General features: G+C 46.8%; 2 protein-coding genes across 4 annotated transcripts in view; one reads left to right on the top strand and one right to left on the bottom strand.

The window, feature by feature from the left end:
- LRRC41 (leucine rich repeat containing 41) overlaps positions 1–4,762 on the top strand; it is an 8,867-nt gene extending 4,105 nt beyond the window's left edge. Inside the window, exons 6-10 of one of the 3 annotated variants that reach the window (XR_005564827.1) lie at positions 557–721; positions 944–1,042; positions 1,531–1,653; positions 2,532–2,890; positions 3,793–3,869. Coding sequence is in view for 2 of the 3 variants with exons in the window: in XM_027747172.2 (XP_027602973.2) it covers positions 557–721; positions 944–1,042; positions 1,531–1,653; positions 2,532–2,607; positions 3,793–4,027 (698 nt within the window). In the remaining variant the exon portion in view is untranslated. Of the gene's footprint in view, positions 1–556; positions 722–943; positions 1,043–1,530; positions 1,654–2,531 lie in introns of all 3 variants that reach the window. The other 2 variants (XM_027747172.2, XM_027747173.2) reach the window with 2 other exon arrangements.
- On the bottom strand, positions 4,624–24,092 carry RAD54L (RAD54 like). The gene is made up of 18 exons (XM_027747176.2): positions 24,026–24,092; positions 23,791–23,880; positions 22,526–22,645; positions 21,714–21,774; positions 19,960–20,095; positions 19,105–19,174; positions 16,738–17,026; positions 16,153–16,277; positions 14,193–14,343; positions 12,167–12,293; positions 10,020–10,094; positions 9,485–9,615; positions 9,267–9,377; positions 9,000–9,123; positions 8,618–8,696; positions 8,345–8,524; positions 6,832–6,995; positions 4,624–5,635 (listed from the first exon to the last, which is right to left on the bottom strand). The coding sequence occupies exons 1-18, from the start codon at positions 24,026–24,028 to the stop codon at positions 5,434–5,436; spliced, it is 2,238 nt and encodes a 745-aa protein (XP_027602977.1). The 5' UTR covers positions 24,029–24,092; the 3' UTR covers positions 4,624–5,433.

The following is a 24,092-nucleotide window of genomic DNA, read 5'->3' as shown; positions in this document are numbered from 1 at the left end:
TGACTGTGAGGTTCTAACCCTTAGTCAGATCCTTAAGCAGAGGGAAGGCATCCCTTGATCATCTCAGTACCACAGAAGGTAGCAAAGCAGTAGCCAAGCCTTTGGGTTACAGCCTGGGAGCTGCAGCAGCATGTGCTCAGCTCACAGGTCCCCGTCACCCTTATTAGCCCTTGAATGGCCAGAAAAGCAGTGAGCAAAGTGTGAGCGAGTCTGCAGGGGGCTCAGCAAAGAGCTGTGCTCCGGAGAGACACTGACTGGTTTGTGCATAAAGAGTGACCTTTTCTCAAGCTTTACTTCACTGCCAGAGCCCTGTAGAAATTAGCAGCCCTTTGGTCTGGCAGGAGTCCTGGAATGAGCTGTAAGTGACTGACATCACCACAGGTCTGAGTTGCCACGGAGCTCTGTGGGGCAGGGCACGTTTCATAAGCAATTTCTACCAACCTAAATGATAGTGGTGTCAGGCATACAGGCTTCCTGCCTGTTGTGGGACCAGCTACATTGAAGATGGGAGCTCCAGGCCAAACTCACTCATTGTTGCTTGTTTTTCTTCCCTTAGAAAGCTGCCTGGAGCAGCTGGAGATCCGATTCCCCAGGGAACCTCTGCACACCACGTTCCTGCAGCCAGTGCTCAAGGCATCGAAGTCCCTCCAGCAGCTGTCCCTTGACAGTGCCACGCTGCCCTGCTCTCAGGAGCTCGGGCTCCTTCTGGAGGCGCTCAAAGGTACCCCTTGGGCAGCATCACTGGGGCACACAGTGTAGCTTTCTTCAGTGTGGACATCCTTGAAGTCTCCTGAGAAAAGGAAATGGGTGTCAGCCATGGCTCCTTTTTAATTACTCACAATCCAGCACAAATTACCTACAGTCCAGCTCAGTTTCTGGGTGTTAGCTGGTAGCTGGGTCAAGGGTGTACAGTGCTTTACCTGAGACTTTGTTTTGCTTTTAGAGTGTACTCCAAATTTGAAGAAACTGAGCTTTCATGATGTGAACCTGGCTGAGCACCAGAAAGAAGTTCTGCTTTTGCTTCAGGATCCTGTCCTGCAAGGTACAGCAAACTCCTGGGCGCTGTTGCTTGGAAAGATGCTGCCAGTGGCTGCTTTCAGCTGGCTGACATTTAAGAGGTGATCTTTGGACGTGTAAGGTTTAGCCAAATGTCAGCAGTCCCTGGAGCAGATCTGTAGCTGCTGGCAGAGTGGGAACGTGCCTGGTTCTTTGTGCCAGCAGGGCAGAGAAGAGCAGCTGCAAGGCTGATGTATGGGGCAGAGAAGAGTCTGTAGTCTCAGCTATAAAACAAAGATTTTTAACCTGCAGAGCACATCAGCCTTTAACTGGGTCAGCTGGCAAAGCCACTTCCCTGGGTGTGATCTCAGCTGTCTTCCTGACAGAGCAGAAGTGCTGTTATATGCAATCCACGGCTGGAGTAGCTTTGTTATTCCATATGGATTAGGGACTGGAGCTGTCTGCAGAATGTAATCATGGCATAATGAGGCGCAGGGAGTACTCACATGTACTGTCAATCCATTTCTTCCGCAGAAATCACGTTTTCCTTCTGCCGGCTGTTTGAAAGCTCTACTGCTGAGTTTCTGTCAGAAATAATCAATACAGTGAAAAGAAATTCATCCCTGAAGAGCCTCAAACTGCCCGGGAATCGCCTCGGTGCGTACAGTGAACACTGCCGTGGGGCCTTAGACCAGCTCTCTTGGAGGTAACTTCAGGGCTGGAGTCACTGACAGCTGGGGACACTGCAGTGCTGAAATTATCACATCCATGAACAGAATCCATTTAGCTCACAAAGTAAGGAGCACTGGGTTCATTTTTTAAAGGCAGAATTTCAGTTGTGATCAGCAACGTACCAAGGGCCCAAGTGCCGTGCGGGCATTACAGTTGCTTTTCTCTGCAGCAAAAGCAAGTATCAGCAGGTCTCCAGATTTGACTGAACACTGATCTTCCTCAGGCTCTTGAACAGGAACAGATCCAGCAGCAGATGTTCTGCCTCTCATTCAAAGGCACAGATTTTGCCCAAGTTTGGGCATTTTGTGTCTTAACAGCTGTTGGCAGCCACTGGAGGGATGGGAACAAGTAAAGTTTGTGACTAAGTGGAACTGAATTTTGAGAAATGATAGGCTTTTTGGATCAGAAGCCAAGCAGAAATGTTTGAGAAATTAATTTCAGGTGAATCCAGAATATTCTTTTCTGTTCTTTTAATGAAATAAAACAGAAAAGCTTGGCATAAGCTGAATACACTTAATTTCTAAAACAAAGCTGCATATGGACTTCTCAAACAAAACCAGAATTTTTCTAGTCAAACAACTGTCCTATGAGCAGATGTCTTCATTGCCTTGAACACTGTACTCATGGGGATGAATTCACTTTAGGCCACTTAGGGGGACAAACTGAGGGTGCAGAGATGGGCCCTTTGTGCTGTGTTCACATCATTACAGCCTCCTTTCTGCACTGTTATCCCAGCCCTGTGGCCATTTAAAATTTCAAAACAGTTCCCAGTTTGCATCTAAGTGACATTTCTCCCCTTTTAGGGAATCACAGGCTGGTTGCCCTTGCAGACATTTTCTCTGAAGATTCCTCCTCTTCTCTTTGCCAGCTGGATGTCAGGTATTCTGCTGCACTAAACACTGAATTTCTTGTTTGGGGAGGGACGGAGCTGAACTGGGCTCTGGCATCATGAGAACCTGAGCATGGTTTTGTTCCTTCCTTGAGGGAATGTGTGCCCAGGAAAAGCTGAGAGTACTGCAATGGGCACATACAGCCTCAGGAACCTCCAGCATCTCTGAGGCATCTCACTGTTCCCTTTATAAATGAGTCAAGCTCCATCTTAAAAGCGGCTTTGGTTTGCTGCTCCCTTGGGAGGCTGCTGCAGGCCCTCCCCAAGCTGTAGGTAAGAAGTGACATCTCTATGTTTATTCTTAGCCATCAGTATGAACAGCTCTGTTTCCACTGCCCCTGTGGAGGGAATGTCATTGCCTGTCAGATCCTGTGGAGGCCTCTACATTCCTTTCCTCATCTTTGGTCTTTCATCTGAAGTGCTGCTCTCTTCTTGAGCCTGAGTGGCCATAAGGATAGGCAGTAACCTTCATGAAGTATGTGGGGGGTGGCACTTCTGCAATATTAACAACTGCATTGCATGATTCTGCCCCCACCCTTTCCTTACATCCTAATGGCTCAGGTTGCAGACACACAGGCTTGACAATTTATTTAACCATGGCTACTCCTTCAGCAGCCTTGAATCCTCATTGTTACTGTACCTCTGACAAGATTCAAGTCCAGCATGCAACTTGATATTTATTTACACAGCTGTGCAAGGGAAGTGACCTTTGAATCTCCTAGAAACACCAGGACCTGACAGATTTTCTCAGAAGGAAGACATAAATGATCACTTGCTGCTGAGGCTGGTGCTGGGACTTGTAGGTTGGGGTAAGCCCCTTGGTCCAGGCGGTTGACAGCTGCTGTGAGACTGAAGTGCTCCTGGCACTGCTTACCCAGCAGCTTGGGTCCAGCAACAGTTTAAGGCCACATCTAGATCTACTTAAGTCAGTGGTAAGGAGGATAATGAGTTTAACTTGTCAGCAGTTACCACCTTAGTTTTAAAATGTTTCCAGCCCTTCATATTACTGTGCTTCAGTCTTGTTTTTCACACTTTGTACTGCTGAAGGTGCACTTAGCCTTGAAACATCCCCACTGTACCTGCACTGGCAGTTACTAGAGGGAACAGTAATTTAAACTGCTCAAACTATAGCCTAGACTCTTAATGACATTTTTTATCTTTCTTTCCCTGGAAAGCTCAAATTGCATCAAACCTGATGGGCTCCTGGAGTTCACAAAGAAGCTGGAAGGCCACATCCAGCAGCGAGGGGGACAGATTCAGTTCACACACCTCCGCCTCTTCCAAAATTGGCTGGACCAGGATGCAGAAACAGCTCAAGAAGCGCTTCAGCGTCTCAAAGCTGTGTGCAGTGTGGTCAACGACTCGTGGGACTCCTCCCAGGCCTTTGCTGACTACATCAGTGTCATGTGATGGACACAGGAGCAGAGAAAACCCATCAGCTTGAACTAAGCAGTTTGGTCCCAGGCCAGGACGATTGATTTCACAGCACAGGTGGGGGTTTCTTCCCCTGCTTCAAGCAGTACAGAGTTGTTCTTGTCACTTTTCTATTCATTTGAAGGGTTATGACAGTGAAGTGACACATGAGACCATGTGGGTCAACAGCTATATTTCCAGGTGATCTAAACTCTACCATCTTCCTTTGAGTACTTTAAGTGGGACATATATCAAAGGGGCTTCTGTGACTTCCTCCAGATTTCTGAACAAGCAGTTATTTATTTCACTGGGTATTGTGACAAATTTCATGTTGTTTCAGCCAATGCCTCATCCATAACCACCTCCATTGTGGGAGAGACTCACAAGCCATCTGGTTGTGGTCCTTGGCAACCAGCTCTAGGAGACCCTGCTTTTGAGGAGGGCTATTGCACAGTATCACCTGAGGTCCCTTCCAACTTCAGCCATTCTGTGAAATAAGAACTCCTTCCTCCACTTAAAGGGAGTAGAAAATAATCTTAAACAAAGCCCCCAGGCCCTTCCATTTGGAAAATTTTACTTTATACCAAAAAAGATGCTTTATGTACCAAGTAGCTTGCTGTTTATTTGCAATCCTGTTGCCCCTTTCCAATGTCTGCAGTCATTTTACAGAGGTTTTAAATAGTTTGGTCTTTTGTAACATTTTTACAATAAAAATATATTTAAGACCCATAATGTACTAAAGTGTGAATTTTATTTCTGGCTGGTAAGGTGATCTCAATTAAAACACTCTGCTAGATCAGGGGATCCTGCCCATAACAAAGCAAGTGGTTTTAGAAATTAGTTACCACAATAGAGCCTGATTTTCTACTGCCTGCATGATCCTTCCAGTCAGATGTTCAACATAAAAGCTAAAATTTTTTTCTCTTGTACAAATCCTGTTGTTCCCAAGTAATAAGCCAGGTTCACATTTCACAGCAGAAATGGATCCTGCAAGTTTTGATCAGCAGCTGTAAGCCATAGCTGTCAAGGAAAAAAAAAACCAAACAAACACATGACTGCAAATCAAGCACTCTAAAACTCCAGGCCTAACTTAAACCTGGCTGAGTCGAAGGCACAGACACCAACAGTAGGAGAACCAGTGCTAAGTCAGATCAAGCATGCAAGGTCCTGTTATTCCCATTTCCCAAGGGGATGTTTTTCAGGCACACAATACAACAGCAGAGAAAAAGCCACGGACTCCTTGCTGTTGCAGTAGACTGAACACTGCCGAGGGCCCTTCCAGCCACTCAGAAGCCACGCTGTTCTGCTATTCCACAGCCACACAACAGTCCAGCAGGCACAGCTACCCACTGCCCCTTTCCTTGAAAGGGATTAAACTTGCCCCCACAGGGGACAGTAACCTGTTAGGGAATCCCTCGCTGCTCCTCATGGGAGTGATGATGGAAAGCGAAGGTGACGGCGGCGTCCCAGGCAGCCTTCAGCACGGAGTCCTGCAGCCCCCGCTTATCCGCACAGTGGTGCCACTGGGACAGGTCCGAGGTGCAGTCGGAGCCTTCGGGAGGGGGCCGTACCTGGTGCCCGTTCACACAGCGACGGCACTTGATCCTGGAACACAGTCGGTGCAAGATCAGTGCAAGGCTCCTCTGCTGCTTCAGTGTATGGGTTGTTTAAAAATGCAGCCCCGGAACATTTGGATTAACTCCCCTCCACCTGTAACACCAACAACTGGATTTCCAGTTTCTGAATTACTACCGTGTTTCATTTAAACACACAATTACCTTCTGGTGAACTTGACAAATACAGAGTGACTCACACATTCTGGAAACCCAGAGGTTTTGTTTCTAATGGCACTCCCTCTCCACATTTAACCACGTGGGAATAGTCCAGCAGGACCCAAAGGAAGTTGAGGTGGAGTTTCCCCTGAAAGGTGTGGGACATTGCTTAGAGCAGCTCTGGAGTGACTGCTGCTAACTCCTTCTTAGTATTGCATCAGGATTCCTGAATTCAAAAGAGCACACTATACTCCAAAATGCTCCATCCTGGCTCCCACTACAGCCACCTGGTTGTGCTTGGGCGGTTTTGGAGATGCCCTACTGAGCTGTCACATAAGGAGACAAAGAGCAGCAGCAGCCCTGCCAGCAAGGGCTGTTGCCATGCAGACTGGATACCTACACTGAGCTAAGCTTTGAGTCACCTTAAAACTAATCCTCTTCATTTCTTGGCTGAACTAAGAATCTTAACCTTCACAGTGAAGCGTTTTTCCTGCACTCCCTGTTCTCTTTCTGGTGGCTACAATATCACAGGTCTCAGGAGTGGGGGAGAAGGGCAGGCAATGGAGGATTGTTTTAGTCCCTGGAAGAGCACTTGGGTTGGCTTCATGAATTCTTAGCAGATAGAGAAGCCCTAGCAGTGGGAAGCAGTTCAGCATTCAGAAATCACAGACCAACAGGAAGAGAGCGACAAGGAAGGACCAGGTTGGGCTCCACCAATCTGAGCAGCTCTGATCCATTTCTCTCTTTTCACTAACTGCAGTATTTTACAGTTTCCAACCACAGGCAGCAACAAGATAGTTTGCTCACTTGTCCAGCCAGCATAGCTTTTCTAAGACAACAAAAAGGGGGGACAGCAAGGAAGTGCTCATCCCCAGATAGTTAACAGCTTCAGAAGCAGAGACGCTTGGGGCCCCCCCTCTGAGTTTCCTCCTGCAGCCTGAGGAATGCCTGAGGAATCCCTGAATCACAAGACCAAACTGTGGAGTGGTTCTTTTGCTATCTCAGCCACTCATCATTCAGACTACTCACTTGTCATGGGTGTCACTGGTGGTGGTCTCATTCAGTGTGAAGAGCTCCTTCAGCTCCCCAAGGGAGAAGTGCCTTTCTACATCCTGCTCTTCATCCACCACACAGCTGCTGAGGGCCTTCTTGTGGGTCTGGCGTTGGAATATCTTCTCCTCTATGGTCCCTGTCTACACGGGAGAGAGTCAGAGATGAAGCACAATTGGGACACCAGTGTTATAGGAAGTGTCACAGATCAAACAGCACTAAGCTGTCAGGAACCCTCAGGGCCTTGCCAAGCCAGTACAGATGACAGGCAAGTTTTACTGTGCTGCACTCCAACCATGTCTATTTGGTTCCTGATCCAACCCCACTCTGCTTGTCTTTCACTGTGGCTACAGGAGTGGATCCAGTGGACATATGGATGAGGAAGAGGTGGAGCTGCCACTCGTAGCTAAAGCTCAGACACTGCACCAGGTTGTGCTGACAGGAAAGAAGGGGAAAGAGCTGAGCAGCTACAGCTGCTCCCTGACAAAAAATCCCAAGCACAACCTTGCCAAAACACAGCAACAAGGGCTAGCCCTGGGTGACACAAGCATCAGAAATATTTGCTGGCTCACCCACACACAGATCAATCACACCCTGTCTGGAGGGAGATGACTGCTTGTAAAACAGATGTGCAGAAAGCCCAGTGTGTGCTACATTCTGAAGGCAAAAATCTAAGAGCAAAATGTCTGTTTTGCAAACAAACATAATACCAAGGAGGGGGGTGATTAGTCATGATTTGCAGACTGGTTTCCTAATTCTAAAAGCAGTGCTTCCAAGTGCAGCCAGGCCAGAGAAGCAGAGTAACTCCATTAGGAAGAGATGGGCAAAGAATGTTTGTTTTGTTAAAGTAAAAACAATAATTGGTCAAGGAACCCAAGCTTACACTCAAGAAAAACCCCCAAACCCCCAAAACAACCTTAAAATACAGATTTAAAAAAAAATAAAAAAGAATAAACCCCAATCTGAAAAGTGTTACAGTAGCCTGAAAATACTAGTCTCCTTCATGGTTTTTCATTACAGAGCAGCTACCCCACCTGCTAACTGGCAGCCCCATCCCAAATGCTGCTGTAATTCCAGGAATGTACCTGCTGTTTCTTAAGCACACGTACACCCAACTAAAACAGGCAGCAGCCTGAAAAACAGCAACTTTGGCATGAGATGTCCCACAAAATTAAAGAAGTCAGATGCCTAAACAACTTCAAAGGAGCATCTCTTATCTGCAAAGCCACAGTTGTTTCAATTTCTCAGAAGCCAGACACTGTTAGAAACCAGGGGCTGCAGTAATGACCCTCCAAGCTAGAGCCTTCATGGTTTTCCATGGCAACACATCTAAGGGTAGGAAGCAATTAAGTTCCAATCAATTCTGGTCACCAACACAAAAAGAGTTCTTTCCCTCCTGGCCCAAATCACAGCAGCTGCAGCCTGGGCTGGCACCCAGTCTGGGCTGGCACCCAGAGCTCCACGCTGGGGAGGTGAGAGGAGTCTGACTCACCGAGAGCAGTCGGTAGATGTAGCACATCTTCTTCTGGCCGTCCCGCCACACGCGAGCCATGGCCTGCTCATCATTGGCCGGATTCCAGTCGGGGTCGAACATCACCAGCCTGTTGGCCCCAATCAGGTTCAAACCACAGCCACCTGCTTTGCTGCTTAACATGAAGATGAACTCGGGGCTCTGGAAAAAGGCAGGCTTGGATTAGACCACACTTTTACTCACAGCCCTCAGAACTGGCAGGAGACCTGCTCGCATCTGGCAGGATCCACTCACCGAGGGGCTGTTGAATCGCTCCACAATCTTTGCTCTCTTTTTAATGGACATGGTGCCGTCCAGCCGGACATATAAATACCTAGAACAGCATTTACTACAATCAGACTGCTGCCATCTTTGGAGCATCCTACTTATAAGAGAAAAATCTGTCAAAACCAGCCTCGTAATGGGCTTTAGGAACTTTTGCAGAGGGTCAGAGACTTTCTGCTGAGTGACCCCAGCAGACAAAGCTCAAGCCACAGTAGTTCCAATTCAGGAACACTTGAGGTAAAAGAGATCATGAGTTCCTGCTGATAGAAAGTGTAGAAATAGACAGTTCTTTTACAGTGTAGGCTGCAAGTACAGTCTCACAGGATTAAAGAAGCAAAGCCCAAAGACAAACCTTCTGCTCCTGCAGAGCTTTTCAAATAGATCCAGTGTCTGAGTGTAGTTAGACACTAAAACCACCTTGTCACTACTGGTGCTTTTGGTGACAGCAAGGATGTAATCCAGAACCAGCATCTTTCCTGGATAAAAATGAAAGAAAGAAAAAGCTAGAGCAGAAGCTCCCAAATTCCAGACCTTGGAAGGGCACTTGATAAGATGCTAAATACAGTCTCATGGCTGCCTGTGCTAGTCAGCACATCTGTACTGTTGAGTTCCACAGTACCTGAAAGCTGGGGCTCCACAGATTTGGTGCTGTAGCCAGCAGGGAACAAGTCCAGGGCTCCCATAAATCCTTCTTCCTCTTCCACACACTTATCATGGATAAGAGCAGGGTCTGCAGAATAAACAGAGCTCAGAAACTGTGGAGTGCACAAGGGAGACTCAAAAAAACCCCACCAACAGTGCAAAGCCCAAAGCCACTACATGACTGGAACAACTCACGGTTACAGAGCTTCTTCAAGGAAGTGATGGAAGAGAGAGATGACACACTGATTTTGCCCTCCTTCAGCTCCTCCACTGGCTTGGCTTGCTTCAGGAAGTTCTTGTACAGCTCAGCCTGCAGAGGTGTCAGTCTGAAACAGAACAAGAGCTCTGCAGTCTCAGCTTGCACCCAAACCAAAGCCCATCTTGCTCCACTTGCACAGTGTGTTCCTTTCAGCTTAATTTTTTTTAGCTACAGTATGGACAGATTAGAACAACCCCCAAAGCTGCTGGTAGAGCATTGCTATCCCAGCCCAGAGCTGGAAGAGAACCCTACAGATGCTCTGCACGGCCCAGGGCTCTGCTGCACAACACCAGAACCCACCAGTTGTGGGTTGCCCATCCTGGCTTCAGGAGGAAAAGCAACATATTGCCAATGGCTACGACTTCATTCCTAGAGGGAAGCAGTCACAAGAACTGAAGGGCTCTTCGCAACATTTTAGTCCTTCCTGTTGCTCATCCCATTTCCCAGGCACAGTACATGCTTTTTTGGTACCTGCAGCAGACCACCTGCTCAATCTTCACTGGCAGGTATTTGGACAGGATGTCTGAAGTTCTTCGAATTAAACATCTGCAGGGAGAGAAATTAAGATCAGATGCTTGGATGACATCAAACCCCTGTTTTATCACTAGTTTTCCTCACGTGGTCAGTCCCTTTGACATCTTATCTCCAAAAGCCTGTGACAGTCTAACACACAGCAAAGGCCAGACACCATCCACACGAAGCCATGTTACAGAGCTCAGGATAACCCACTGTCTTTGACAGACTTCCAAATGTGGTTCATGAAATTTGGAGGGCTCAGGCTTGATTCCACCTAACAGAGCTCAGTCACTTACAAGAGAAACTCTGCTCTTCCTCAAAATACCAACAGCACTCACAGTTTGAGCTGCAAAGACCAGTAGGATGGACAGCAAATGAGGATAGGAATTAACCATCACACACCGTGGGCATAATCCAAATTACAAGCAGGCAGCTCGCCACTTAGTAGCCATCCTCAGCCAAGATGGCCCAAGGTTTCAGCAAAGGGCAAAATCCTTTGGGGCTCTGGAAACGCCCCATGGAGCAGTTCTACCACACTTAAGAAAAGATGGGATGAATTAGAAAAAGTGCTGAACTGAGCAACTAGAATAAGAGGTGCAGAAACCCAGTTCTGCCAGGAAACATCAAAAATATGTTACAAAACCTAAAGAAGAAAGCAGGGATGTATGACAGCCCCAAAATCTGTCAAAGGCTGGTAAATAAAGGAATAATCTGATCTCCAAACCCATAAGCAGTAGGATGAAAAATAATAGGCTTAAACTGCAGTAAGGGAGATTTATGTTACACATTAAGAGCATTTTCTAACTGCAAAGACAGTGATGCCCTGGAAAAGGTGTCCTAGGGAATTGCAAGGTCTTCAGTGCTGGGTGGGGGTTAAGAAATGGTTTAGGCCTAACATCTTCTACCTTAGGACAGCAAAACGGATTAGATGCCTTCTCTGGGGCCCTTCCAGCCTTACACCTGTGATTCCACATGGCTTTGCATCACCATCCCATTTGCAATTCCTACCAAACCTATCAGATTCATCTGTTACTCCTTGTGTGCTCCATCTTCCCTATTTGTGTACTATGACTGTTGCACAATAAAGGAAGGGACACAGACCCCAACAGAGCCAGCCACAAGCATTTCTGAACACACTTTTACACCCCTTTTCCATCAGCTATAAAGAGAAATTAATGCACCTAAGGAATAAAAGCTTTTCTCCTCCCAACGTTTCCTTTTTCTTACACTTCTGCAGCTGATCTGAGTCAAGGTCAGGACTGTCTCTACAGAGAGAGACTGCACTTAGTGTGAAATTCAATTTATCATGACTATGCACTATTGTATTTGTGATGGTTGCAAAGGATTGGTTTAAAAACAAAACAAAAGAAACAAACAAAAAAAAATTTAAAAAAAAATTAAGACACCAGGAATGCTGAGAATTCAAGAGCCTTTTCTATAAAAAGCTCTTAAAGCCAAGCAACTGCCAGCAGATGTGAATAAACTGGTTGCATTCATGAAAACAGGCTTAAACAAATATGAAAAAAATCAACCAAAGGTAAGTAAGACAGCATTTTACATCACAGAGGTGCTTCTTGGGGAACAGAAGTCTCATCTCTAACAACAGTAGTCTGTCCTCTTAGCCCAAGAGAGCCAACACAACTATGAAAGAGTGAGCTGGACTCTTTTGGGTCTTGGGCAATCAACAGCACAACTGAGTAACATTCCTTATACTCCACCTGCTACTCAATATCTGGGCTGGATGGATCTCAAGTCTGACCCAGCCTACACTTGCAGTTATCTTAACACAAATAAAAAGATGCTGGCTTATTATTCAGATCCCAGGAGAAAACAGAAACATAAGAGTCAAATAACGATTCAGTACCTGAGGGTACTGCTTGGGGGTGACTGCAGCTGACTGTACCACACCAGCACTGTTTTCCAGACTAAAGCTACATGCTATATAAATCTCTTATGCAATAAATACTTGCACAATCACTTGCTGAATAGACGTAAATGGCAAGAGAATTCATTGCAGCTACAACTGTAATTTGGAAAGATAGCAGGGCTTATGCAAAGGGCTTATGCAAAAGCTCTGCAAAGAGAAGAGGGATGAAGTTCACCTGTTCACAATACTGATCAGCTCTTTAAGCCTCTCTTCTCCCTTGTGTCTCTCAGCTTCACTTGCATCCGCATCTCTGCCTTTCAAGATGGGCATTTCAAAATGTCTTTTAAATTCCTGTGCAGTACCTGTACAAAACAGAAGTGAGAAGGTGAGAACTACTACCAAAGAACCTCTGATCGGTATCCCACAGCACCAGTTATCACACCCCAAGCACAGAGTCCAGCAGATAAAACAAACCCTCATCCCATCCATATGACTTGGGTTTTTTCTAGCCAGGAAAAAAGATTCAAACAAGGCAGGCAAATGAGTACAACAGAAAATCATTTTGTACTCCGACAACAATGCACAGCCAAAGGTCACACAATTTCATTTAAACCATCAGGCACATACTGTTTTTGTTCACATTCTAGCTGTACTTTTACTCCCAGATTTTGTCCTTGCAAACAAACAGCACAGGCATTATGTGTGCCTACTCCAAAATTATCTGTAATCAGTTGCTTATTACTGGTCACAGGCTGAAAGTGGGAAAAATGACTACTGCATGCATGCAGCTTTGCTGCAGCAGTTCCACTATGAACCTCATCTCAGGAAGAACGAACTGGAAGTACAGGGAGACTAATCTTGCCCAGAGTACAGGTCAAGGGGGAGGTGGGTGAAATCACATCAGCTCCCTGTAATAACTACCCAAAATTGAAGCACATGGAACAAGCAGATGTAGAACATCTACCACCCCATTCCATCCTTTCCTTGAGAACTCCTGGGGGCAGAACAGCTGAACAGAAAAAGATTCAGCCCAAATATTGCTTGTAAGGCTAATAATTCAATGAACTGTGTTTAATCCAAGTTGTGCATGCACTAGAATTAATAAGAAGCCTCTTGGACTGGATGCTCAACAACCTGAGACAATCATGTGTGAGGAGTTATAGCAACAAATAAATGATTTACACATTTGTTTATTTTAATTCCTTGGCAGAAAGAAAATGACCTCTTGACAAAGACAAGCTATTCCACACTGAAAAGGAGTAGACCTGCTCCCAGTGATACAGGAGAGGATGCAAAAATTACTTTGATTTTGAAACAAAGAGCTTGCAGACATAAGCAGAGCACAGAAGCCAGAGACAGAAGATTTCAGTCTGCTACCAGCAGTTGTAGGTGTTTGACCCTGAAAACTCACACTAATCAGTATCTCTCCTCCAGACTCTTTTCTGTCTCAGATGAAGTTAGCCCCATATTCATAGGCCTCCCTTGCCTTAAAAAACAAGAGCAGCCTTAACTCCAACTGCTAGACATCACCCTCAGCTTTCTCTGAGAGTATCTGAAAATGGGATGGCAGACTGCCAGAAATTTGGGCTTTGTTGCCTAACTCTTCCACAAGATACATTATTCCACCTTGCACTAATCACTTCATCCCCCTGATGGGGATGAGAGCAGGGAAAAGCTGCCTCCCAGGATGCCTCTACACTCAACGCAGACAGAATGTCACATCAAACGCTCCTCACCATGGAGCCTCTCTCCTACAAAGACATCACTCCTGGCTTAGGTTTCTGAATTTGCTATAACCTGGGAGTGTTGTGGCAAGTACCATTATGAGCTGGACCTTCCTGCCCAGCAATTCCTGTGGTACCTCCAAGGTCTTATTGTCAGAGAAACTCCTGGCCTATGTGGACATTTTAGCTGACCATTATAGCTACTCAAGATCAGTCACGTAGTACTCATATATTCATTTCACCTTAATTGATTTCCCTCCCAAAGTACCTGTTACACTGGTGTACTTTAAATTACAACCTTCTTGAAACAGAGCTCTGGTGATATACAGCCTCTAGAACAAAGGACCTTGATCTAGACTTTCTGGATACAAACTGAGAATAAGTCTCATTGAATCGCAGAATGGTTTGGGTTGGAAGGGACCTTAGAGGTCATCTAGTTCCAAGCCCTCTGCCATGGTCTTTCCTCCCACTAATGTCTCGGTTGTTGCTGGCCAGCAACTCCCCCTCCCTCGCATCTCTCACACATTCACCTCTTACCAAGGATGCCCGAATTGACGAAGTGCACCAGGCTGAAATACTCGAGCAGGTCGTTCTGAATGGGGGTGCCCGAGATAAGGACTCGTCGAGGTGTGTTTAAGCTGTTGAGAGCTTGGTAAGTTTGGTTCTCAGAGTTCTTCAGTCTATGGCCCTTTAAAAAACAGAAAAAAAGGAATTAAGCCGATAAATCCAGTGGCCCTGTTGGGAAGCAGCTTGGAGAGCCTCGTCAACACTGATACGCTGTATCTCCCACAAGGCATCTCATCATTTTTCCTATTCCCAGTAGTGGAGTAAGTGTTGCAACAGACTTCTTTCAAAGGCAAGAATCTGGTGGAAAACCTGAAGCCATTATGTGAGGAAACATGACATTACAAGCTTCCCAGACCAGGAATATGAGTCACATGCAGGCAAGAAGGCCTACCATGAAAAGAACAAGCACCACATGGTATAAGAACTGTTTCCTGTTCAAGGACAAGGATGTTTTAGCTACCTATACCAGGCACTGAACTCTGGACCAGTAAAACTGCTTCACCCAAAAATCAAGATCACAAGCAATTCAGTCCACAAGCAAAGGTCCAGGATTGCCAGACCTTTGCACACTAATAAAAAGAGGTTCTGCATCTCTCACAGGGTAACCTGAATACAGGCCCCATTTCTCATGCCTGATAAAAGCAACTTTATTAGCATCTGAGTGCTACGTAGGACAAAGCACAAGTGATAAGATGCTCTTTACAAGTGCCAAACCACATCAGAGATGAGTATTTATTGAAAGCATACAGAAGACACAAGGCCAAGGACATGCATTCCCAGCCTCCCTATCTGCTGGCCCCATCCCAGGGGCACTGAGAAGTACAGGCAGTCACGGACTGAGTAGATAAAAGGTGTATGGGAAGTACACTCATGAGGACGTTTGTTCTTTATAAGCTCCTCTCAGCACTGTTCCAGCAAGTACAAAGCCACACCACTGGGTGGCACCACTATTTAACAAATCCCCTCTATGAGGCAGTTGTGGACACCTCAACAGCCACCGAGGCCCCAGATGGATCGTTTCAAGGAGGCAGAGGACATTTGTTTTATTTTGTCCTTCAAAGCATCTCTGGCTCTCGCTACCTATAAATAGGGAACTATAAACGAAAAAACAACTCGATTTCAGCCAAGTGAAAGCAGAGCTTGACAACACGGGCTTGGCAAAGCTTGATCCAGCAGTTGGTGAGCTGGGAGTCATGCCAGCTCTGTTTCCTCTTGAACAAGCAGCATGAAGTGACTCCTTACCTAGCTCTCGTACCTCTACCCCAAGCATGAGACAACAGAGAGGGGAAAGAGGGTCCTGCCATGGGGGTGTTCTTCAAACTTCCCCCACAGGCACAGAATAAGATGGCCAGATAAGATGGCTGACAGCAGCCAACACTACACACAAGAAACAAATCCCAGAGTTATTTAGGCTGGGAGAGACCTTAATGGTCTCCAGTCCAACTCCTTGCTCCAAATAGAGCCAAGTTAAAAATTACTGGGCAGAAAATGAGGCCAGGCCAAACAGAAAGTATTTCTCACTTGAGTACAGACAAAACCAAATGAAAGCCAGATCAATGAGCCAGGGCCAGGATCTCTGACTATGATCCCAACACAGTCAGGCAGGCAGTGGACCTCCTTTCTGCTACACATTTCACACTGAGAGGGCCCTAGCAGGTGCCCCCACCCTGCCAGGGAACTACAAAGCAGCCACAGTTACCACCAACTGGATTTTCCTCATATCTTGGCTCACAAAGACACCCTCTCTTGTTCAGGCTCATAGAGTCTGGTTGATCTGGTTACTCAGAGCCTCTCAAACACCAGAATGGGTGCTGTCCACAGCTAAGCCTTGTTTCCCACTGTACACTTCCCTTTTAAGAACGCAGATCAGGTTTCACCCAGATCTTGAGAAAATGCCAGGAATGGATTCTCCTTAAAGATGCCCCAGTACCTCATCACATATGACCAGCCCAACACTGCCCTTCTGCAACACCTCAGCGTGGAGTCGGAAGGTTTCATAGGAGATGATCAGGATGGGTGAAGGCACTCGCAGGCCACGCTGGTTCATAAAGCCAACTGCAGATGGAAAAGGGGGGGAGGAAAAAAAAGAAAGGATGATGAAAAGTAATAGAAAATGAGTCAAATAGCCAAAACTTTTGCCTTAAAGATCTTGGAAAACCTGCCTGTTTCAACTGCTCTGCAGCATGCCTTCCACACATGTATATCCATGCTCCTTTCCCCACACTGTCCCCATTTCCATTACCCTCCCACCTCCTTTCCTGCCCTGTGGTTGGAGCAAAGTAAGAGGCACTGGGACTGCCCTAACTTTACACAACTGGATCTGGATTATTCCAAAAGATCAACTATTACTAAACGTGCAAGGGTCTGATCTAAACATGTCAGTGGAAAGACTTTAATCAATCTCCAGAGCTCTAGTGACAGCTCAGAGATGTTCACATCAGCTGCCGTGGGCTTCTCCCAATGCAAGATTTTGACCTAAAACAGCCAAGTGCACAGTTTGCAAACATTTCTGTACCTAGTTTACGGTCAATCTCTTCTTTGGAGCCTCCATCAATGGCCAGTGGCTGGATCCTTCCTCCCAGCCATTTCTCCACCTCGTTGTACCAGTTTCTCACCAGGCTGGAGGGAGACACCACCACGGCTTTCTCGATTTCAGGCTTGCAGTCCGGGCTCTGCCGGAGGAGCGTCCACATGAGCGTGATGCACTGCAGAGTTTTGCCCAGCCCCATTTCGTCTGCCATGATACAGCCATGACTCCCGGGGATCCGCCGGCTCGTCACACAGTCCCACAGGAATTTCACTCCCTGCCAAAAAATTGTTCTCTCAGAGCAGGATGGGGACACCAGCAGCAGAATGACAACTTCATTACCACAATGCACAGGAGTGATACTGCAACAACCAGCACACACACATCCCCGGGGACATGCAGTGTTCTAATGAGACAGAGGGAAATCACCCGAGACACAACTAAAATGCAGCCACATCTGGTTTGGAACAACATTGCTGGTGCCAACATGTACCTCATAACACGCAGGAAATCATACTACATTTTAATTGTACAGTTATAACCAGTTTCCTGACATGAATTCCCAGAAATTTCTACCCTTGACTGCATTAGGCAGGCCCAGGCCATAAATTAACATGCATTGATCACTTCAAAGAGGTTAATCATCTTAACGACACCCAATTAGGTAATTTTAAAAGCACAGAATTATAGAGTGAGCAGAATTGTTTCTGCTGCCCGATTAATTCCCAGAATACTCTTAGCAGCCTTCATCACTTCTGCCTAGAAGCACAATGACTCACCTGGGGGCTCAAGGTCCAAAGCAGATTTAGCTTTAGAGAAGGCACAGGGCTGAGGTTATAACCCACGTCACATGGTGGGAGAAGAGCTCAGCCCTGCATTAGGCTCTGACACATCACTGAGACAGATAAAAGGGGGGGGGGGGAAAAAGAGAAACATTCTGCAAAATGTTCCTCTACCATGTGATGATAAGAGAGTCAGAGAAAACCAGGGCATTGTGCTGGGAAAGTACAAGCTCCCTGCATTGTGTCAACAGAGCAGGGAGCAAGGAATACAACCTAAACACACCTGCACAGATTCACCCCTCTGTACTCCACTATTAAGGACTGGAAGATGGAGCACCTTCACTTACATTCTCAAGTCCTTTTCTTTCTTTCTTAGGCCCTTAGCAACAGGCTAATGGAATGTATTTAAGCCAGTTGAACAATTATGACTTATATTACTATCTATAAGCCTGCATTTGGCTGTGGATCCAGCACCTGGGCAAAAGTCACAACAAAGCTGGAGCAGAGCTGTACAACTCTCTAGGAGAATCACCTGCATAAAACAGCACAGGAAAATCTTAGCAGGAAGAGACTTACTCATCAGACTAGAACAGAAAGTGTTGTATCAGAAATATCTACCTGCCAAAAACCAGCAGAGACACCAACATAACTTCGAGTACTTGACAAAAGCACCAGCAGGAAGTAGCTCACACAAAACCAGAGTGCCTCCAGCCATGTAGCCAGGGATGAGCACTACACTGGGTCACAGGTTCAGGACCAGCTCTGAGATAAAAGTACAAGCTATGAGCAGCCTACAGCACCCCCAGAGCCATGTGAAGATCTGCCAGGCAGGGACACATCCAGCTTGACCTGCTTAGCCTGCAAGATCAGCAATCACAGCTTCCATCTGTGCTGCCTCCAGGCTCAAATGATAATATACTGCATCTGGGATGAACTTCTAACTGTCCAGATACCTGCAGTAGGTATTTGGAGGTTTGTACCCACTGCTGCCATATTGTGATGTTGCACATATTTACAACATATTTTTTGGCACTGTCCACTGTCATGTGTAGGTCAGAGACAGCTCACACCTGTAAAGGGCAGCCTCCAAATAAAGCATACTGAAGTAGGAACCTACTCCACAGTTTGTTGGGTAACATGGAACCAGAAAGAGGAACTTCAGTGTTTCCTGGCTCAGGAAGTGCAGATCCAATCAATTCTGCTGACCAGTAAAACAGTAGTGGACAGTCTGCCCTGCTTGACTCAAGACTGGGTTGCAACAGAGTTTATTGCAACCATATCCAATCAGCAGATCTCCATCTCCAGACATCAAGGTAAGTAAAGGCAGGACTTTCAGCCCCGACTCTTTGCTTAAAAAAGGGACAAAGAATATTGGCAGCATTCAGGCATCTAAGAGGATGGTTAAAACCATGTTCAGTTCACATTTGCAACAGCCCAGAGTCCCTTCGACTGTCACAGACTGTCAGTCTGTGAGGTCTATGCAGACCTGTAACAATTCCAGCAGAGGAACTGCAGCTTTTTGAAATGCACCAAGCCCTTCCACCACACCCTCAGGTCCCGATGGAAAACTTACTTCTCTCTGATGGGGTCGTAAAACACGGCTGAGGACAGGATCCACCACAACATGGACAGGTGCTTTGTCCCTGCAGGAGGCAGTCGAGGAAGAAGACTGTGATTAATGAACCCAGCACAGCATATGTTTAGGTTTTGTTAAATCTCACTGTTACCCTGAGGACTTCCCTCTGGTACAGGGGAAGTAACTGCCAAGAAGAAAGTGAAAAATGGATTAATTCAGTTCTGAGAATGAAGTCACAGAGGCCTGATCCACAGTCTAAACCATCAGTGAAACCATGTAGGTGGGCTGTGGTTAAAACAAGGGCAGAATGTTGTTCAGAGACACAGTTAAAAAGTCATTATTGTTTTTCTTGTTTCGATAACAATATTGTAATTGTATTCCCGGAGAGAGAAACCCCCTCCTCTGCCCATGAAGATCCAGCTGACAGCCCTTTTAAGTTATAACAGCGGCTTAAAAGAAACTACTTCAAAATTAAAACCATTAGGCAGCCTAACATTGACTGTCAGTCATCTCCCTCTGCTTGCCCTTAGATGCTGATGTTTCCTGACTGACAGCTAAGCCATAGGATTTTCTAAACAGCTTCTCCATGCGTGCAGGCTCATTCCCTGCAACAGATTTAAATTTTTGATGTGTGGGAGATGAAACAGTCTATGGAAGAACACAAACAATCCTGCATGGGTACATTCTTTCTTTGATTGTTACCATATCTGAACCAATTCAGAGGCAGAACACTTGGAAACAAACTTCCCTTGATGTTCAGACCCCAGCTCAAGCACGTCTGGGAGAAAAGCAAATAAACCTACACCTAGGAGGAGGTCAGAGCTGCAGCATTTCTGCCAGGTGATGACTCACTTGTCTATTTTCAGCTGGTCGTGGGCACTCAGCACCGGGGGCTCGTACAGAACCAGAGCTCCTTCCTCAAAGGGGTCATGGAGAGGACTCCTCACTCCCGCCCGTTTGATCCCCAGCGCGCGCAAGCCCAGGGGCCCTGAAAGCGAAAAAAGGCACAACTCAAAGAACAACATCTTCCTGGAAGAGAGCTGAGCCTTGCAGGAGAGCTGGATTACGTTTAGGAACAGTGAATTAATTGGGTGCTGGAGTGGAGGTGCACGCACAGCTGGTGCAGACAGCAAACTAAGCAGGGCCGTTGTTTGGCAGCGCTCTGCGGGCGCACAGCGGGAAGCTCTGCGGCAGGGAAGAACAGAACGAAGGAACAGAGGAAAAGAGGGAGCAGTGGCACTGCTGCCCGAAGATGGCTGTTCTGGCTTTTTGAAAGCCAAGTAGGGCTCCAGAATGTGCACCTCAGCAGCTCAATAAATACACTCCCACATACAGTATATACTGGATCAAATCCTCTTTTGGGATCACCTAACCCAGACTTAGCCAGAGATGCATCTCTGATGCAAGGTCAGGAATTGATCTTTAACAGTGATGAAGTTCTACAGTATCATAGTTAGCATCATACATACTGCCACTACTTACTTGCTAGAGTAGAATAATATTCTAATATTATTTTCTCTCTGATGACCAACAGGAGATGTTTGACCCTGCAACCAACTTCTTTGAATAACAGAAACCAAGCTCGAGTCCCTTTTCCTAGTACTGTATTTTGATGTCACAGTTTTTCAACAGAGATGAACACAAAAAGAGCATAAGAACAAAAAGAAATCCCCTTTCCCACCAAAACTCGGGCAACTGTGCTCCCAGGATTGATTTTGCTTGGAAAAGATTCAATCAGGGTCTGTTTGTCTGCTGCTTGCTAAGGTTCCTTGCAAAACAGGACTGTATCACAAACTGAGGCAGCAGCACACACACGCACACACACCAAGAAAAGAGCATGCTGAACAGCCACACTTCCCAAGAAAGAGAGAAAGATAACAGCCAGAGAAAGCAGCTCTCACTTATAGCTCTGTTTCTGCCTCCTGACAAATCCGCTTTTCCACAAAGCTAACTCTGCCAAACTCTTCTGGGGCTTGTCATTCCATATTCAGTGTCTGCTTACAGGCGTATTTTTATAACTAAAGTTTGAGTGAGACTGGTTGATCTGCATTCGAGTTTTTCAGCTGGAGGGTGAAGGGGAAACAGGGGACACGAACAGGCCCGTTTGTTTCTGAGATCTTGTGTTTCACTGATTCAAACCAGCTGAGGCTTTGAACTTCAAAACTATCTTGTTTTGAAGATCACCTTGAGGCTCAACACACCAAGCCAAGCAGAAATAAAACTGGCACATACGATCTCTTTCACCTCAGCCTTCTGTCTGTTAGTATCATTATTTAAATGGTAAACCTTCGTGGCTTGGAATTCATCTTGCTTTTGTATCCGTGATACAGTGTAAAATCTCCTGGCACTACATCAAATGCATAGCAGTAAGACTACAAAATCCAATTCTGAAATGTGGGATTATCCAAACTAAATACTAGTAAGAAATATGAAGACTTTGCTAATATGCCAGTATTTTTCTTTCAAAATTAAGTCAGGATTTCTGGAACACATGCATCAGTGCAAAAAATAATAATAATCCCCACAGATGTATTTGACAGGCCTAAGCATCATCTGTTTTACCCGAGCCAGCCAACACAGACAATCCTTAAACCTCCTCATCTTACCTTTATAATTTGGAATGGGGACTTTGAAGGGTTTGGACAAAATGCTGCGGATAAAAGCCTCCTAGGAATTCAGAAAGAAAACACATTTAAGAAGCCTGAAATCAGAGATTGCTCAAGAAGGCAAGTCCAGGACATTTTTCAAAAACTCAATTTTGCCAAGTGCTCAGAGTTCCTCTATTTAATCTATTCAAGCTTCAACTCCAACTATTTTCAAGAAAATCCAAAAGGATGAAAGTCACAAATCAGCACTATTCCCTCCACCAACTCCGCTTTTCAAAATGATTTTCCTTTGGGTTTTCTAATGCATGAAATTGAACTCCCATCTTCCTAAATCCACCAGCTTTATTCATTTCTTTAAAAGCTATAGCTTCCCCTTGCCTTGGTAATTCAGTCAGGCAACTCATTTCCTGTAAAGGATCTGGGTTACCATTGCAGGAACATCCATGCTGGATCAGCAAGCACCCAGCCAGTCCAGCATCTGGTCTCCAGCAGTGGAAGCTTGGGGAGAACCAGGCAAGCAGCCAGCACTTGACCCACCTGGGGGGAAAGTGACCCATGTCCCTGGGCATTGTCCTTCAGCTGGGCCCCACAAAACCCTCTCCTTCAGGATTTCCACTACAGGAAGCTCCCCCACCACACCTCCTTCAATATTAAATGGCTGGAGCTGGCAAAAGACCTCTCCTAAAGACTCTGTGTGTGTGTGTGTGTGTGTGGCTTCCATAAACCTCCGATTAAATGGGGCCACGGAAGCACTTGGACTTCCCCGATGGATGAGCACGTGCTATGGTGTGCCAGCAGCAACACCCACTCACGTGCTGAGCGCTGTCCAGGCAGTGGGGTCTGTTGGTCAGAGCAGCCAAGGGTTTCCGGAAAGGCGACCTGTAACATTCCCCGCTCTCCGTCTCACCGCCGGCCTTCTGCCTCTTCCGAGCCTGGAAAACGGAACCGCAACAAAACAACTCAGGGGCATCTGGCGAGACCAGAAAGGTGCATCGCTGTCACACTCAGTGAGCACCAAACCACACAGACCATCAGCCAGGCAGCTGAGCAGCTCTGAGCAGACACAGCCACCACTCGCCCCCACTGCCAAATAACGGAGCCAGCAGCACCACCAAGGTCACTGTGCCCTAAAGTTTAACCTCTACCTGAAGCTTAAAATATTCTCCTAGCTAAGAAAACAAGAACCGCCTGCTAACCTCTAAAAGGGCAGGCTTGTCCACACTAAGATTAGTCCTGTCCCGTCCCCCCGAAAAAGCGGAATTAAGAAAAGAAGGGTCAGTAGCAGAAAACAAACTACATGCACGTCCCCAGAGGCTCCCATGGCACCTGTTGTTGTGCAGGTGAAAGGCCTCACACTGAAACCTACATTTCCAACACTTAGAAAGGCATGAAAATAAACAAGTCATTGATCTGTTTACAAACTTAACACAGTTAAGTCAGCTTCTTCAGCCTCTTCACCTTGAGGCACGGTTTCAACCACCTGCTGGCATAGAAAAATGGATTTGACACAGAAAACACTAGGTGAGACTCTCTGACCCGTCTGACATAGAACATAATTGTAAATTAGGATTAGGGCTGGGACTAGTGTCATTATGAATGGCTAAACGAGGTCTTAACTGTGTTTTACAGATAATCGGTGAAATTGATGCTCCTGTGTCCTGTTACAAAAGACGTAACCTTCTGTTTTGTCTTAAACACTGACCTATTCCCAGTTACCCAGTCACCCACCCCTTCACAAAGCACTGGGAAGCTCTCCCGGGGACCAGTTTTTCCCTAACCACGAGCATCATCGGTACACAACGAAACTCTTCCGTCAGCCGCATGCCCAGACACAAACTTTTAGCGCAGGTGGCGAAAACAGCATAAACGCGGGGGCTGATGCCCAGACACAAACTTTTAGCGCAGGTGGCGAAAACAGCATAAACGCGGGGGCTGATGCCCAGAAGGAGGATCCGGCCCCGGGGCGGGACTTGGATGCGCCGCCGCCGCCCCGCATCCCCCTGCCCACGGCTGCGGGGGCAGGGGAAACACACACACACCCTGCACACCCCAAACCCCGCCGGGGCCCCTCGCTCACCGCCGGGGGGTGCCAGTCCTCCTCCTCCTCTTCCTCCTCTTCATCGCCCGCCTTCCTCTTGGCCAGCTGGCTGGGGGCCAGGCTCCTCCTCTGGGACAGAGGCACAACACACACGTTCACACAGAGTGAAGGGCCGGGGGACCCCGGCGCAGCCCCCCCCGCCCGGAGACCCCCCCCCACCCCCCCCCCCCCCACAACACACCACCCCCCCCAAACACCCCCCCCCTTTACCCACCATCGCCTCACGGATCCTGATCCCGGCCCCGCTCCCGGCCCGCGCGCGCCGCGCCGGTGGCGGGAAA

Source organism: Pipra filicauda, unplaced genomic scaffold, assembly GCF_003945595.2.
Source record: "Pipra filicauda isolate LSUMZ 115617 unplaced genomic scaffold, ASM394559v2 scaffold36_size6622888_pilon, whole genome shotgun sequence".
In the NCBI taxonomy this organism is placed as follows: Eukaryota; Metazoa; Chordata; class Aves; order Passeriformes; family Pipridae; genus Pipra; species Pipra filicauda.
Note: the sequence above shows the minus strand (reverse complement) of the source record. Positions and strands in the feature narration are given on the sequence as shown.